Genomic DNA, 19656 nt, shown 5'->3' on the forward strand with positions numbered 1-19656 from the left:
ATGACTTGTAGTCTGTGCATGTGGTATAGAAAAATCCTTGATTGTTTTGTTGAGATCGCATGTTGTTGTTTTTGGAAAATAAACCTATAATGTATGAGATGATTGGAGTTACGATAATATGATATATTTTTCTCTATAGGTCTACGGTATTTAGCAGTTTTTAATAAAAGTTGTTTAATCGCCACACATGTTACCGTACTATCCTGCGATCTTGTGTGTCACCAATTACCGTGGTACCTAATAAGAACATGCGTTAATGATTCCAATTTCAAACAAATTAGTTATGCTCATATCCATTCAACGTCCAGGCATGTCTATAGTCTGGGTCCAGTCTCTAACAACACCAGTGATTGGGTCCAGGGCACGGCGTAAGAAGGTGCCAAAAAGTGGGGTGGGGTGTATAAAAATCATCGCTGCTGCCCCCCCCCCCCCCCCCCACGCACACACACCCCTCAACCTCCATTTAAGACACACACACACACACTAACATTATAAATAATCCATAAATGCTGAAAACATACTTAAGAAAATAGGCTATGGTGTCCTCTGACAATGTTTACGTTTTTGTGGATACGGTCACATGACAGAATGGGATTTCCCTCCACATTTTTTATTCTATAATTAAATGGGTCATTTGGTTAATCTTGTTATTACAATTATGTTTGTTGGAGAAATTAGGGTGGATTTTTTTATTATTGTTAAATATAGAATTTATAACAAAAATAATATAAAGATTAAATTTTTAAAAACCTAAATGATTTGGTTTGAACGTTTATTTATTTAATTATTTTATTTCAAATAATTTAACACTGAACATTTCATCCCTTTTCCTAAAGCTTTGATTGTATTGTTCTGAAACGTATTACACATATTCTCTTGGTAGTTTCCACAAAATAATATAGATGTCTAAACTGGTAAACACGTTTTTGTTTTTTTTTTTTTTTTAAATTAATGAGATTGTAAAATTGAAATAGAAATCTTGATTGGTTAATTCTGAAACTTAGTACCTGTATTCTACAGTGATTCTCTGGAGATACTAATACAAACTAATACATGTAGATAAAATTAACACATCTACTTTTATTATAGATTATTTTATTTTATTTCTTTAATGTTAAGACTTTAACATAATTAACTGTCCAGCCATTCAAATATAATTTTCTTTCAGCAGGGCCGTAGCTAGGATTTGTTGTTGGGGGGGGGGGGGGGGGGGGAGGGGCAACTGAGTAGTTAATAGTCTAACACTCCTTAAACAGTTAACAAGATAGTTTTCTTTAAGTTTTTAGAATGCTTTCTGGCCCTGTTCAGTCATACTCCATCTGCTCAGATGGTCCGAAACCAGTGGACTTTGATCCATTACATGCTGTAATGAGATGGAACAGCAGCAGTGTTTGTTCAAGGAGACCAGATATGTCATAATCTCTCTCCACCAAAATTGTCTTTAAGGACACCACAAAAAAATTAAAATACTGTTTTGTTTAATGACACCAATACAATACTTTGATTTATTGATGAATGACCAATTTAACAGAATTACAAATAAAGGTTTTTTTCTGGTTAAATTGACTTCCTAAAAAAGACTGTCTTGGTGCCCTTTGAAAATGTATGAACGTAGCCTTTGTGTCTATTAGGTTAGCCTTGGTGCCCTTCATTTCCTAGATTTTTAAAGGCTATTATAGCCTGCCCTTTTAACACCGAATTTCGAGGCCTGATAAAGCTACATTTGCATACACAAAACATCAGCTAATATCTTGAAGTACATTTGTATACACAAAACATCAGCTAATATCTTGAAGATTTGTGAAACATTTTTTCGGGAATTTTTTTTGTGTATCTCCTAAGCTCAAGGGCCATAACTCTGTCAAAAATGGGTAAATCGCTACAAATGTCAAACTTGATCTGTAACAGTACATGATAAAGCTCTACACATGACGGGGAAAAGGTGCAGAAGGTGTGGGATATACAGACAGGACGGAGACAATATCCCCCCTCCCCTCCACTGGACCGATATGGGACTATTAATCAGGTATTAGCTATTTGTGTACCAACCATTGTCATGTCATAGGGTTTTACGTGCACATTCAGAACAAGCTGTTGTAGCGCACGCATGACAGGAAAGACCAATCATTGCAGCAGTCTTGTTTTTATATTACTGCTGTCAGCAAGGCTGTATTTTTCTATATTGTGACATTAGGTTACAATTCTTGATGATTTCAAAGATATATATCTGTAAAAACCCTTCTAATTAACACCAAGCAACTATTGGCAAATTGAACTTTTCAGCTATTTGCATATTTTGTTAGTGGAATGTTCTTTATATACGCCCATGCAAAATGAAGTATAATGGCTTTAAAAAAAAAAGGAAATAGTTCCGCATGTATAAACCCCAAACACTAAATTAAATCGAACTCAAGAAATGGCTTTTTTCTCTTATTTCTAGAAAAAGTTGGCTCATATGACAAAGATGTCAGCAGTGGAATTCACCACAATATTTTGGACTTTAATTTGATTTAAAAATAAAGAAGCCGACATCAAGACTTAGTTATATTGTCTTTTTGATATCTTGTTTTATATTGGAACAAGATTCGACATCAACACATCGCACCTGTCAATATCTGCAGTGACTGCAGTCAAGATTCAACTGACTTGTCAAATGATGCAGTGTTAATTGTTCTCACACACACACACAGACACACACACAGACACAGAGACAGACACAGAGACACAGACACACACACACACACACACAGACACACACACAGACACAGAGACACACACACAGACAGACACAGACACAGAGACACACACACAAACACAGACACAAACACAGAGACAGACACAGACACAGAAACATAGACAGACACAGAGACACACAGACACAGACACAGACACACACATTTGTGGCCTCAAGGCTTGAGCATAACTGCCAGTACATAGAGTTAGAATTTTAAACATTCCATTTACAGAATTTTAATGGACAAATACTCACAACAATCCTCTTTCAGACAATAGCACCTGCGATAGGTTAGGTAGTCCACACACAGTTTACGGAAATCACAAGGGTTGCTAATGCAGAGGTCAGTTTTATCACAAGTACTTTTTTGGCAACTAAATTTCTTGTAATAGTGTTGGTGTGAGCCACATGACAGAGGACATTTTAAGTGCACACACTCAAATGTTTTGCCATCATTAACTCTGTAAAAACTAGGCTTTGGTCCACACTGTGGGTTTTGCCCTTCAACTGAAAAAAATAAAAAATGAATGAATGAATGAATGAATGTTTAACGACTCAACAGCACAAAAATACATGGGCTATTGGCTGTCAAACAATGGTAAAACAATGCATGAATCAATGAGCAACATCAATAAAATTAAAAACACAGTGTAAGTCAACAAATAATTTAAGATAATCATAAAAAATTAAATTCAGTTAAGACAATTCTGCAGTGGAGGTTATGACTCGAATAGCATTTTGGTTGGATGGAACTATACAGGAAATAAAGTAGGAATAATAATAATAATTAGAAATCTGAATGACAATTTTGCTTTCTAAATTACATACTATATTAAAAGAATTACTGAAATGTTATAAGAAAAACACGTATTGTGCTTTTATTGATTTTGAAACAAAGCATTTGATTCTGTGTAGCGTATTCACAAAAAATTTAAAATCCAACATTGATGAGAAAGGTTTCAGGATAATATTTAATATCTATGATGATATTAAATCTAGAACTGTATTCAATGATTCCAAATCAGAATATTTTCCATGTAATGTTGAAATTGCATATTGCATTTAAATGACATGGAACAAGTGAAAACATCAAAGGTCTTCAATTAGAAATAGTCGACTATATAGAGGATACTCCCTGAGTGTCTTGTGATATCATAATTTATCAGCACGAGTTGATAAAAGTATGAAATCCAAGGCTTGCCGAGGATTTTATACTTTTATCAACGAGTGCTGATAAATTATATCACAAGACACGAGGTGGGTATTCTTTTTATCATCCATTATCAATCTTTTCATTTGCAACAGTTGTAAACAATGTCAGTAATGTGGGTTGAATGTCGCCGTAGACTCGTTAACTAGCAGAACGGCAGTGGCGTGATGTCACTAATGGTATGTTTAGCGCTGAAACAAACACAGTGTTGTAACAAAACATGGTCTTGTGATTAAAATTTGACCAATCAAGATTACAGTGCCAGCGATATCTCCTACAAAAGCCTTTAATGGATGATAAATATATCTAGAGCTCGCTTGATGCATGGTCGGTTTGGGATTGATCCCCGTCGATGGGCCCATTGGGCTATCCTGTCTGTAGGATGGTGCATATAAAAGATCCCTTAATTGCTGCATTAGGAAAAATGTAACGAGTTTCCTCTGATGACTATATGTCAAAATTACAAAATGTTTCACATCCAATAGGCGATGATTAGTTAATCAAAGTGATCCAGTGGTGTCGTTAAACAAAACAAACTTTTAAAAACAAACTATATATATATCTAAAAATGTTTATATTGTTATATGAATCTACGCTCCAGATTGTGTATGGACGCTATTTCTAGCTGGACCTGGTATGGTGAGCTGCAGAAGAGTTTTCATTATTTTACCATTTACACAGCCCAAGGGTGGACTACTAAAATCAAATAATGGGAAGCCCATTTATACAGCCCTAGGTGGACTACTAAAATCAAATAATGGGAAGCCCATTAGTTTGGACGGTATTTGTCATGGTCCAGACTAAATGCATTTCTTTTCTAAAGCACTGCAGACGGCATAATGATGGAATAACCCTATATGCATGCCTGTACATAATGATGGAATAACCCTATATGCATGGCTGTACATAATGATGGAATAACCCTATATGCATGGCTGTACATAATGATGGAATAACCCTATATGCATGCCTGTACATAATGATGGAATAACCCTATATGCATGCCTGTACATAATGATGGAATAACCCTATATGCATGGCTGTACATAATGATGGAATAACCCTATATGCATGGCTGTACATAATGATGGAATAACCCTATATGCATGCCTGTACATAATGATGGAATAACCCTATATGCATGCCTGTACATAATGATGGAATAACCCTATATGCATGCCTGTACATAATGATGGAATAACCCTATATGCATGCCTGTACATAATGATGGAATAACCCTATATGCATGCCTGTACATAGACTTCCTGTATGAGTCCAAAAATGTTATGCTGAAGTATAATAAGCCACACCCCATTTTGATTTACGACAAAAGTGACAATGTGCATTCTGTTTGTTTAAACATGAAAATATATGTGTTGCATATGAACTATGTTTACTTTTGTCATTTAGTTGTGCTACAGAGTAAAAGGTAATATAGGATCAACCGTACATTGCCTCATTTTAACCACATGATGTCATAACCTAAAATTATAATATTTTGCATGTATTACCTTTACATTATATTTGAAGTTAAAACCTGTTTTTTAAATTTATTTTATTGTCTTCTCTGAATAATCTTCTCTTTTTGAAGTGGTTCTAACTGAACTAAGATGATAAACCAGACAAAAGAATGGAAATATTTAAGGGAATATGTGTTTAATGACACTCGACCACATGTTTTTGAACTGTCTTCTTGATATCTAACATGAAGACACTTGGAAACTTGGTCGAGATAGTGAGAGGTTACTTAGTCGAGATAGTGAGAGGTTACTTAGTCGAGATAGTGAGAGGTTACTTAGTCAAGATAGTGAGAGAGGTTACTTAATCGAGATAGTGAGAGGTTACTTAGTCGAGATAGTGAGAGGTTACTTAGTCGAGATAGTGAGAGGTCACTTAGTCGAGATAGTGAGAGGTTACTTAGTCGAGATAGTGAGAGGTTACTTAGTCGAGATAGTGAGAGGTTACTTAGTCGAGATAGTGAGAGGTTACTTAGTCGAGATACTGAGAGGTTACTTAGTCGAGATAGTGAGGTTACTTAATTAAGAGAGGTTACTTAGTCAAGATAGTGAGAGGTTACTTAGTTGAGAAATAGTTTTACCTCATATTTCCATAAGTAGCACTTCCAAAAAAAGTTGATCATTGATAGATAAACCTGGCAAGTCGGTGTTAGTTGTATTAGCGTCTTGATCAGTTCTTGTTTCAGATATTGTGTTTTAACATTTTCTATTACTTGTTTTACAGTGTGTACATATTCTTTATCCTTTATATAATTTCCAGAATGTTTTTCTCTTATATGGCTTTGGGTGTATATTAAAACAACCATTGAATGGTCAGTCCTATATAGCCTGTTTTAATATAAGCTTCTATTTGTGTTAAACAAAATACTGGTATTTTAAAAATGTGGATTTCTAAAACCAGATGCAGCAAGAAATAATTATGACTCTCTTAACATAGGATTTTTTTTTCTCACATACCTATGTATGAAAGTACACTTATGGTTTACTAATAGTTTTAAGTGAATACCGGGTACAACTACCAATTGTATTTAACACAGATTACATCAATTTCAAGAGATGCATTACATGCAGTATTCACACGTGGCTTGTTTCATGTTCAATATATAATCACAGTTACTTGCTTAGCATGTATTTGGTAAGTACTTAAACAAAGCAGATGGAGCCACCACCGGTGGTTTAGTCACCAGTTTTGTTCCCCCAAGCCCACCCCACCCTCCCCCGTGTCGCACATTTCCTCTTCCTCCATCTTCCTTTCTTCTGAATACAGTTGCCGTACACCAAGGTCATGGTTGCCTGTGTCCCGGTGTACATGACGCGATATTCAATCAGCATTCCATAACTAGCCAAGAGTCCCCCAAGGTGGGTGGACAAGTCGAGAGAGCACAGACTAATGTCTAGCTTCATTGACAGTTATAACTGGAATGAGTGCATAATAACGACGCGACCACTAAGGGGCAGATAATTTCTGTTCATTGACAGTTATAACTGGAATGAGTGCATAATAACGACGCGACCACTAAGGGGCAGATAATTTCAGTTCATTGACAGTTATAACTGGAATGAGTGCATAATAACGACGCGACCACTAAGGGGCAGATAATTTCAGTTCATTGACAGTTATAACTGGAATGAGTGCATAATAACGACGCGACCACTAAGGGGCAGATAAATTCTGTTCATTGACAGTTATAACTGGAATGAGTGCATAATAACGACGCGACCACTAAGGGGCAGATCATTTCTGTTCATTGACAGTTATAACTGGAATGAGTGTGCATAATGACTCGACCACTAAGGGGCAGATAATTTCTGTTCATTGACAGTTATAACTGGAATGAATGTGCATAATAATGACGTGACCACTAAGGGGCAGATAATTTCTGTTCATTGACAGTTATAACTGGAATGAGTGTGCATAATAACAACGCGACCACTAAGGGGCAGATAATTTCTGTTCATTGACAGTTATAACTGGAATGAGTGTGCATAATAATGACGTGACCACTAAGGGGCAGATAATTTCTGTTCATTGACAGTTATAACTGGAATGAGTGTGCATAATAACGACATAACCACTAAGGGGCAGATCATTTCTGTTCATTGACAGTTATAACTGGAATGAGTGCATAATAACGACGCGACCACTAAGGGGCAGATAAATTCTGTTCATTGACAGTTATAACTGGAATGAGTGCATAATAACGACGCGACCACTAAGGGGCAGATAATTTCTGTTCATTGACAGTTATAACTGGAATGAGTGTGCATAATAACGACGCGACCACTAAGGGGCAGATAATTTCAGTTCATTGACAGTTATAACTGGAATGAGTGCATAATAACGACGCGACCACTAAGGGGCAGATAATTTCTGTTCATTGACAGTTATAACTGGAATGAGTGCATAATAACGACGCGACCACTAAGGGGCAGATAATTTCTGTTCATTGACAGTTATAACTGGAATGAGTGTGCATAATGACTCGACCACTAAGGGGCAGATAATTTCTGTTCATTGACAGTTATAACTGGAATGAATGTGCATAATAATGACGCGACCACTAAGGGGCAGATAATTTCTGTTCATTGACAGTTATAACTGGAATGAGTGTGCATAATAACGACGCGACCACTAAGGGGCAGATAATTTCTGTTCATTGACAGTTATAACTGGAATGAGTGTGCATAATAATGACGCGACCACTAAGGGGCAGATAATTTCTGTTCATTGACAGTTATAACTGGAATGAGTGTGCATAATAACGACATAACCACTAAGGGGCAGATCATTTCTGTTCATTGACAGTTATAACTGGAATGAGTGCATAACAACGACGCGACCACTAAGGGGCAGATAATTTCTGTTCATTGACAGTTATAACTGGAATGAGTGTGCATAATAATGACGCGACCACTAAGGGGCAGATAATTTGTTCGTTGACAGTAATAACTGGAATGAGTGCATAATAACGACGCAACCACTAAGGGGCAGATAATTTCTGTTCATTGACAGTTATAACTGAAATGAGTGTGCATAATAATGATGTGACCACTAAGGGGCAGATAATTTCTGTTCATTGACAGTTATAACTGAAAAGAGTGCATAATAATGATGCAACCACTAAGGGGCAGATAATTTCTGTTCATTGACAGTTATAACTGGAATGAGTGTGCATAATAATGACGTGACCACTAAGGGGCAGATAATTTCTGTTAATTGACAGTTATAACTGAAATGAGTGTGCATAATAATGATGTGACCACTAAGGGGCAGATAATTTCTGTTCATTGACAGATATAACTGGAATGAGTGCATAATAATGACGCAACCACTAAGGGGCAGATAATTTCTGTTCATTGACAGTTATAACTGGAATGAGTGTGCATAATAATGACGTGACGACTAAGGGGCAGAAAATTTCTGTTCATTGAGTTATAACTGGAATGAGTGCATAATAACGACGCGACCATTAAGGGGCAGATAATTTCTGTTCATTGACAATTATAACTGAAATGAGTGTGCATAATAATGATGCAACCACTAAGGGGCAGATAATTTGTGTTCATTGACAGTTATAACTGGAATGAGTGTGCATAATAATGACGTGACCACTAAGGGGCAGATAATTTCTGTTAATTGACAGTTAAAACTGGAATGAGTGTGCATAATAACGATGCAACCACTAAGGGGCAGATAATTTCTGTTAATTGACAGTTATAACTGAAATGAGTGTGCATAATAATGATGCGACCACTAAGGGGCAGATAATTTCTGTTCATTGACAGTTATAACTGGAATGAGTGTGCATAATAATGATGCAACCACTAAGGGGCAGATAATTTCTGTTAATTGACAGTTATAACTGGAATGAGTGTGCATAATAATGACGTGACCACTAAGGGGCAGATAATTTCTGTTCATTGACAGTTATAACTGGAATGAGTGCATAATAACGACGCTACCACTAAGGGGCAGATAATTTGTGGGCCTTCGGCATTAAGTTATAAAGTGGTGACCGGCCTCGGTGGCATAGTGGTTAAGCCACTGAACTACAGGCTGGTGGGTACAGGGTTTGCAGCCAGTACCGGCTTCATCCTTAACTGGATAAAAGCATGAAAATTTTGCATGAGTTACTAAGTAGTTCCTAGATGAATACACATATCCACTGTGTGCAAGACTTTTGTTTTTCCTTAGCCATGCAAGACAGGTGTGTTCCATGACGTCAGCCCATACGGAATAAATCGGTTTTGCATGACCACGTGACTTCTGTTGTTTGAGCTAATATTAACATTGGGTGACATCACGTAAACGACAAAATAATGCAAGAAATGCTTTTTATATTTCATAAAAACAAGGAAACCTGCTGTCATAATGAAATTATACCATCATTTTCGGTTTATATTTTTAGCATAAACCATTTTTGGGTACATTCTTTTCAATGGTAATGATTATTTTATTGTAAGATAAAAAAAAAATGTAGGTTTTCACGTTTTCCCAAAATGTAGGTTTTTTGTCTACTGGATGGGAGAAAAATAATCCTCCATTATGTATGCATGTGGGACAGGGCTATTCCACCCTCGGGTACATAATATGATGTCAGGGACGAGGTTCAGGTGGAATAGCCCCGTCCCACATGGACACATATGAAGGATTCTTTCAGTCTATCACATTTTACTGAAACAAAATTTACATGTTATATGTGACCAAAATATGCTCAAATAATAATTAATTTTGTCATTTGGGTAAACATGTAACAATATCTAATATAATTACAGTTAATTAAACCAATTTAAAGTACATTACATGGTTCAGAAGGACAGCCAAACAGGTCCATTTTAAGTGTAAAATTAACTTTTGCTGCTAAAAACTTCCAAATTATCTGTGTCCTTCTCGCTTTAACTGAGGGTGAAATTACAGTTGATTTGATGCTATAGGCAGGTCCACAAGAAAATACCTGAAAATAAAACATTATAGTAAATTCAAATTACTTCTAATAATACAATATCTAACATTGTCAAAGGAAGACAGGTCACCAAAAATAAGAATTCCTCACTCAAGATCAATTCACAATAAAATACAAATAATTACCCCCCCCCCAAAAAAAACCCCGGCTCTAATAGTGAAAAATTTGCTATAGTACCATTGTGTCAAGTAGCCTTGCCTGTGCTTGAAACATGTATGGGGTACTTGTAAAAAAAAAGGTACTCAAATTTTGTGTAGAATTAAGGTAGTCGTGGATGTTAACCATTATCTCTGAAATGAGCAGCTTAACCCCCAATTTTTTCTGATTTACTTTAAGGGTGAGGGTTGGTAGTATTTATATCAGTGGCGTTTATGTCGACTGATACGATACAGGTAGGAGTTTTAGCCACATGTTACTATTATCCTCTATGGGATTTGATTTGGTGCTATACACCCTATAGTGTTTAAGCACTAAGGTCTGTCACTTTAAAATGTTACCATAATTTTCACATGGTCCTTGTTATTTATAAAAATATAGCAATAATAATATGGATAATAAAGAAATTATTACACTCTTGCTTGCTCAATACAAGAATCCTGACACTTGTTTCATACAATCAGTACGACACACTGTCATATAATACTCTATATACATGTTGTAAGTGCGTATTCATGACACTTGTTTCATACAATCAGTACGACACACTGTCATATAATACTCTATATATATGTTGTAAGTGCACAATCCTGACACTTGTTTCATACAATCAGTACGACACACTGTCATATAATACTCTATATATATGTTGTAAGTGCACAATCCTGACAATTGTTTCATACAATCAGTACGACACACTGTCATATAATACTCTATATATACAGTAGAATCTCATTGGCTCGAACACTGTCGGTGTATAAAAGTCTGTTCGACCCATCGGGTAGTTCGAACCATGCATTAGATCATTGTCGGGTGCTTCTGTGACACAAAATCCAATCGGAACACCTCGCCTATTTCCGTAAAACTGGCTTGGGCAAGATGGTCCGATTGACTCATGAGTAACGAAGTCGCCGTCAAATGTCGGATGAGCTATATATTTGTAACTATTATTTATCACCGTTAAATAAACAAATAACAAACACACTGGTAGTCTGTATTTATAAATATTTATTAATTTAAAAAATCGTTCTTTATTATGCTGTTGTAGAATCTTTTGCGACATATTGACAACTTTGAGAAAAAATGAAAGTGCATGAAGCACAGGCGGAGGCCCTTTACCTGTTATTGTTGCAATCACTACATTTCATTGATCTCTCCTGTATTTCAAGTTAAAAACAAAATATGCCGACGCTTATGCATAGTGTAGCGATTAAAATGATTAAAGTAAACCGGCGAGGCCTGTCTAGGCTCACCAATTGATTGGTGTCACATGTAAGGTATATTCAACTAACGATTATCGTAGTACAGAACAGAACTTTATTTCACTCAGGCCGCTATTCAGCGGCATATGAGGTACATTAACAATAATTATATGACAGTGACAAGATGGGGTTTACAGGAGAAAATTTACATGTACAATATCAAAACAAAAAATTTCTTATAATAATAATAATACAAAATGAAATATATTTCTAACAGTAATAATCTATATATATATATATATATATATATATATATATATATATATATATATATATACAGTCAAACCTGCCTTCGCGGCCACCTCCATATGGCGGCCACCTGTCCATGGCGGCTACCCTGAGGTCCCCCCATTGAATTTTACTATATATTTTACCTCTATATGGCAACCACCAGCGGCCACACTTTTGTCATAAAAAAGCGAAAATGAACCTGCTATCGCGGCCACAATTGTTTTTTAGTGCAAGTTAGAAAGAAATGTTGGCAATCGTAAAAAAGAACGTAAGATGTTTTTGTTGATGTAACCAATTGGCTTGATAAACAGCGGTCCTTTAAAGGTCGTCGGTCACTTAGATGTGTTCGTTAATTAACAAGTGTTTTTAATCTGGATTAACGGTGCGATGTACTAGTCATCGGCGGGGGTCATTAAACGCAGTTGATAAGAGGGTATCTAGCCTAAAACAACTTGAGTTAAACATGTCAACTCTAGAAGGAATTAAATACTGCTGCAGTTTATTTCTGATATTTATTTTCAAAATGCCACCTAAATAGTTCTATTGCAACATACATTCCAGTTATGCAGCCTATCCAGCAACACGTTGTCGAGTGCGCTGTGCAATTACCCCCCCCCCCCACCTGGGGGGATTAATTGGCACATATGGAAGCTTACTAGAATATCGAGTCACGTACACCGGGTCACGGGCAACCGTGACCTTGGTGTACGGTGATAGAGTCCCGAAGAAAGGAAGGTGGAGGAAGAGGAGACGTGCGCCAGCGGCGGCGCAGGGGGAGTCAAAACCGGCGGCTAAACCGCCGGCAGCGACTCCGTCTGCTGGACCGCCCAACGCCGACCCCCCGAAGAAGACTGGAGCAGAAGAGGCGACAGCCACGGACATCCCGTCTTCTACGATGGAACCTGGACCAACTCCACAGGCCTTGACTTCAGCACCTCCGGTTGTGCCGCCGACTATACAGGATGACACCCGTTGAGGCGCAGGCCCGGAAGGTGCCTGTTGTAAAGAGGAAGGCGACCACTCCCCCGAGTGCCATACCAGCCAAGCCAAGTCGCCCCTCTCAACCGCCGAAGCCAGACGAACAACCAGTAGAGTCGTGGTCACTGCAGGCCAGCCGGCTCTCACAGCGTTTCCAACAACTGGTTAGACTTAACATCAAAGACGAACGCCACCTCATCAGCACGCCCAAGGCACTTGCATACCAACCTTTGCCAGACAATCCGGATGAGGGGAAATTCGCGGTACATCGACTCAAGATGCGGGAGGGACTCAACGCAGTTTGCGTCACCATCTGCCGGAGAGGAATATTCCGCCAAGGACTGCTACTACTGGAGATGGACAACCCGACAATACATCGCGTTCTGAAAACTGTCGCAGGGTCTCATTACCGCACCATCACCAAGGCCTTAGCAGACTCCGACTACCGGCAGTTCCTCCCGCAGCTTGAGACCACCGGGTACATCGGATCCCCCTAGACGCCAACCTTTCCTAGGACAGGTATCAACCTCCTTTTTGGGCTAGTTAGACTTTAAAAGTTTTAGAAGCAGTTCAAAATTCTTATGTATATTTTTTTATAAATAGTCTAACGCACTTTATTTTGGCGCCCGATCAATTGCTCAAAATCACCTTAAAACCTTTTGGCCGAGCAGTCTTAACTATTTTGGGTCAAATTTTAGAGTCCAAACATGTTTTTGGAGGCAGTTACTCTTTGTAGACTTAGGTAAAAACAGGCTTCACCGAGGAATCGAAATTCAGCCAATCAGAACACGGCTCCCACTCGGTGTCACTTCAAGTTGGCGAAGTGTCTGCTATTTGGTCCGCGCTCGCGTTGACTTTACTAAATGGCTTTTTTCCAAATTCCGCCCACCTCAAACTTACCCCCCCCCCGCTCCGGAGTTGGTCACTGGCGAAGTCAGAGGCTAAATCCGTGGTGGGCGTGCCTGAACCTTCGTGGATAGGGGCACGTTAAATCCAGTTTCCTTCCTTCCTATTGCAACATACGTGTAATTGTTTTTAAAAATTCGGACTTATATATGACCTGCATACGGCGGCCACCTCTCTATGGCGGCCACTTTTGTCATGTCCCACGAATGGCCGCCATAGACAGGTTCGACTGTATATATATATATATATATATATATATATATATATATATATATATATATATATATATATATATATATAGTAGTCGTTTTCGAGTTGAAAGACGCTATATTATAGAGTGCTCAACCGTGTGGGAGCCAGATACATCACGAAACAAGCCTGTCATGTAGAGACAAACATACACTTTTAACGATATATATATATATATATATATATATATATATATATATATATATGCAAACATGGATAGTAGTAGTCGGAATAAGACAGCATAAGCTTGGGAGACAATTCTTTTTAAGGTTTACAGAATTTATCCGTAATTTCTTTTATTAATTTGCACAACTTTTTTAGAAGACTTATTTTGTCTGTACTAGAAAGATAATTACCGATAGGTGCTAAATAAACAACCTGATAAGCCGGCATATGATCTAGGATTAATTCGTTCCATTTCCGAATTTATAATATCTTACTTTATGACTGACGTGAAAGGGTCGATGAAAAATTTGTACATAAATATGTTTTTGTATTTCTTCGGATAGACTTAGTCGTTCGAGCTAAATATGTTTAATTTTACAGTTCGGACCAATAAACTGGTTCGAGAGAAAGCTTCTGTTCAACCCAAGGGGTATTCGACCAATCAGTACCCAAATAAAAGGTTTTAATAGAGAAAAAAATCGGGACATTGTTCTTGGTTCGAGAATACCGGTAGGTTCGACCGTTTGGCGTTCGAGCCAATGAGATTCTACTGTATGTTGTAAGTGCATATTCATGACACTTGTTTCATACAATCAGTACGACACAGTGTCATATAATACTCTATATATATGTTGTAAGTGCACAATCCTGACACTTGTTTCATACAATCAGTACGACACACTGTCATATAATACTCTATATATATGTTGTAAGTGCATATTCATGACACTTGTTTCATACAATCAGTATGATACACTGTCATATAACACTCTATATATATGTTGTAAGTGCACAATCCTGACACTTGTTTCATACAATCAGTACGACACACTGTCATATAATACTCTATATATATGTTGTAAGTGCACATTCATGACAACTGATAATACTATTACAGAAGTAAAAGCTCAAACACACCAAGTTGTTTTGCTGCTTATCTTTAATAAAAGTGAACTGTTGTTCGATCCCATCTGAATACTTTATGTTGAAAGTTTTGCTTTTGCTGTCTTCCATCTTTGAACTGCACTTCAACAGATGCAGGTGGAACTGTCGCTGAAGGTCAACCTGTATACAAACATCAGAGAACTTATCAGAAGAAGAACTCCTTGCAATTAAATGTCTTGCCTACTTTTGCTTCACTGTGATGATCATCCATAGGTCCAAACATAAAGAAATTTCACTGACCTACAACTTGAAGTACAAAACTTTAATGCCAAATATATATTTATGTAAATTATGACTAAAATATTAAGGATTGTAGGAAGGTAAAACGAATGTGCCTATACCATAAGCCAGGGACATGGTACTTTAAGTCCCTGAGACAAGTGACAAGAAAGACTGTAGAAAACACATTGTGGGCACCTACGTTGTTCATCTCAGTGTACCTTAACATTGGTTGCAAATGGATTCAATGAAGCATCGAACACTTTACTAGGGTAAAAATGATTAAACATTGGCTGTACTGTGTAAAGAAATGAATGATTCTGTTTTTATTGCCATCTTCGATTAGTGTAAGAAAATATTAAAATATACTTCAGAGCCTTGCATTGGTTTACTGACAATTGTAAATCTGTTGCTATTTTTACAATATTTGACATATTATACATATACATATATATATACATACATACATACATACATACATAGATATATATATATATGGGGCAACAATATTTGACCTATGGGGCTACTATTTTCACTGAATGTGGCAAATATTGATATAGTAATACGAGTGTGAAATATAACAATTACAGTCACCATACTTTTAGACAATTCAATATTCAGTAGAGAAATCTTTGGGGTTGGTCACCAAATATATATATTATATATATCAATATATATATACATAGATAGATAAATATATATATACACGCACGCATACACACACACACAAACAGACACACATAAACACACGCGCATGCGTGCACACACACACACATTCACACACACTCACTAACACTCACTCACACACACAAAGAAACACACATGCACACACACACACAAACACGCGCACACTCAAACACACACTACTCTCTCTCACACACACACACACACACACACACACACTCACATACACACACACTCACACACACAACCCATGCAATTAAGAAAAATAGTGTCCACAGCAATTTTACTGTTAACATGTTTGCAGCTCTAGATTGTAAGCAAATCTGAAAGATAGTTTATTATTTGTTTTGTTTGCCAACATTCATTTATACCAGTGGCGGAATTCATCAACTGAAAGTGATGTAACAGTTAACATATGAATGACACATGCACAATCAAGAACAATGGGGTTAGAAGGGGATGACAATTTATCATATACAGTAATAATATTACATCAAAGTGTCAGAATATATGTAATTTGATATAGAATTAATATGTTTGTTTCATAATGGCATAATTTCTGTTAGCAAATCTGTCACCATGACCAAATAACCATCTTTAAAAGTAAATCAATATAGTTTGTTTGTTAGTTTTTGTAGTTTTGTTTAGGGGGGGGGGGGGGGGGCTGTACGTAGCCCAGTGGTAACATGCATGCCTGATGCACGGTCGGTCTAGGATCCCCATCAGTGGGCCCATTGGGCTATTTCTCATTTCAGCCAGTGCACCATGACTGCAGGGTTGAAAATTAACATGAAAACCATGGTCGCCAGCAGGGCCAGTTGAAGAAAAATCTTACTGGCCCTTCTCAAATTCAACTAGCCCTCCAATTTAACTGCACAACCAAAATTAAAACTAGAATGTTCTTTGTTGAATAATAACCATGTGATCACTGTATAGTCCATTTGTTTTAAAAGGAAACCGATGAATTGGCATGTATAAAGCTAAAGTTCATATAAAAACATGTTAAAAGTGCTGGTTTGATTTATTGCTACTCGTAGCTCCCCATCTTTTCTATTAGATCGACCGTTCCAAATTGTGCCCAAACTCCTTCAACAAAATCCGCAGGTCAGGTCGGGTCAGAGAGTTTAACATGCACATTCAGAGCAAGCTGTTGCAGCGCACCCCTGTCCTGGGCGCAGGTGTAGGCCTCAGCCAGTTCCTCCGTCCAGGACAGTAAAGGGGTGGGGAGCGTGAAGGGGGGGGGGGGCACCTGCACTGTCAGGTGTGAGGGAGCACCTGCAGTCTGACCGTGATTGGTAACAGGCAGAGGGGTGGTTTGGTGCTATGGAATTTTGAGTCCCGAAGGATGAGTCCAAAGAAAAATGGTGCGCATTTATGAGAAGGAAATCAGGCACATTTTTTAACAGTCCGTCGAAATAGTAAAGAAGGGAGCTAAAAATGTGCACCCTTTCTCTTTGGCTCAATCCTACGGGACATGCAAAATTCCATAGCACCTTACCACCTGTGCCTGCTACCGACCACGGTCGGGCTGCTGGTGCTCCCTTGCACCGGCCAGCGCAGGCGGTCCTCCCTCCTACCCCCCCCCCCCCCCCACCTTTCCTGTCCTGGACAGAGAAACCGGTTGAGGTCGGTGTCTGTGCTCAAGATAGGCGTGCACTACAACAGCTTGCTCTGAATGTGCACGTTATCCTTCCTTCCTTCCTATTGTCAGAGTAGAACCTATAGTGTGGCATACTAGCTGTGCACTAGCGGCGATGTGTATGTGTGGACACATGGCAGCTTGGTGTTGTGTAAAGGTTTGCCATGAACAACTGGGGTTAGCACGGTTTTGGTTATTTATAAATAGTGTTGTATTATATACTTGGAGTTGCATTATGTTGTAAGTATTTTGTTTTACTTGTAAATTAAGGAAACTAGTGTAATTTCTTATGGTAGTGTATTTTTGTATATTATATTTTGAATAAACTAAATTGACAAGTGCTAATTACCAATATATGTTATTATGCATTTAGTGGTTATATCGGACATTTAATGCCGTTTGATAGTTCATTGTATATATTTGTATACTTGTAATAGTGCAACTTATTGGTAATCTGGAATTGTTATGAAATGCGATGTGTTGTAAATATGCAACCAATGGATATAGTCATTGTTACTGGAAATGTATTATTTATATGCAGAAACCAGTATGTACGGATTATGGATCAAACCTTGAATTGTTACCTTGTTTTTTTTATCAGGTCATTGTTTGGTTCTAAGTCTGGTGTGTTGAACTGAACTGAACTGTATTCAGTATTTACCAGTGTTTAAATATCACTATATCTAACTATATTTACTCAACTATCATAATAATATTTCTATAAAATCTAACCTTAGAGAAGTTTGTAGTTTTGTAGTTTTGGGTGAAATATATATTGAACTGTTTTGTTTATTTGTTGTTATTTCTGTTGGGAGATTGTGAAATTGGGGGCCCTCAGTCACGTAGCCATGACACCAACTTTTTTTGGAAAAAAGAAATCCAGTATAAATAAAAATGTTTCTTTACAAATTACCATTAAATTATACATATTAAATCTTATTGTTAATACAGGGATGAATACAAAATGCTAGAATAGCCAGGGTATGCAACTTGACTTGCATTGTCTCTGAAGTAAAAAAGAAAAGAAAAAAGCAGTACAAAGACAATAAAGGTAGAACTGCACATGCTGTAATATATAAACTAGTCTGGGTGGCAGTCCTCTATACAGCAATACAATATGGATGAAATAAGCTATGTGGCGATGCAAGAGATGGTAAGGATTGCCTTGGGAGTGGCTGTCCTATAGACGAAGCAGGCACATGTGTGCATTTAAGTTGGATATTGTAAATGCTACAGTAGTAGGCTACTAATAAAATAAATATCGAAAGAAAAATAAATCTGTGAAAAAAAAAAAAAATGTACTTACAAAAACGTACTTATTGTTTATTACAGTAATATTTTGATGGTTATGTCATGTAAGTCTTGGTGTCACTTTAGATCTGGTCTGTTCTTATTTCAGGGAAATCGCTTAAATGTAAAACAATACTGACAACGACAATCAATTAACTGACCTTTGGAATAAGCCTTGTAGTAACGGAAAATGTCCTTATTAATTTTATATGCGTGCATGCGCTCACATTAGTGTGAATTAAAACTACAAAATTGATTTTGTTTTTGTCACAGAATAATGTAAGCTAATTAAATATGATTCCTTTTTACCACAACATTGAATAACAATTGTGAAATAGTAACTCTACTAGATAATTATGGCGTATCCAGTTAATTCCAATAAGCCTTCGACTTCCAGATTTTATAATACATGCAGTGTCTTCAATACATTTTGAGCTTTATTTTTAGAAAGACCCAGCCCAAAGCCACAGAAGCAGTCTGGCACTGTCAAAATATAGAGCATGTTCT

At 37.3% G+C, this 19656-nt stretch overlaps 1 protein-coding gene across 3 annotated transcripts in view; it reads right to left on the reverse strand.

Annotated features, from left to right (window-relative positions):
* LOC121383076 (polycystic kidney disease protein 1-like 2) overlaps positions 1-15420 on the reverse strand; it is a 307953-nt gene extending 292533 nt beyond the window's left edge. For all 3 annotated transcript variants that reach the window (XR_005959252.1, XM_041512850.1, XM_041512851.1), the window contains exons 1-3: positions 15291-15420; positions 10266-10416; positions 2990-3241 (exon numbers count right to left, since the gene is read on the reverse strand). Coding sequence is in view for 2 of the 3 variants with exons in the window: in XM_041512850.1 (XP_041368784.1) it covers positions 2990-3241; positions 10266-10416; positions 15291-15386 (499 nt within the window). In the remaining variant the exon portion in view is untranslated. The remainder of the gene's footprint in view (positions 1-2989; positions 3242-10265; positions 10417-15290) is intronic.
* Between the last annotated feature and the right edge of the window lie 4236 nt (positions 15421-19656).

The sequence above is a fragment of the Gigantopelta aegis genome, chromosome 10 (assembly GCF_016097555.1).
Source record: "Gigantopelta aegis isolate Gae_Host chromosome 10, Gae_host_genome, whole genome shotgun sequence".
Taxonomy (NCBI): Eukaryota; Metazoa; Mollusca; class Gastropoda; order Neomphalida; family Peltospiridae; genus Gigantopelta; species Gigantopelta aegis.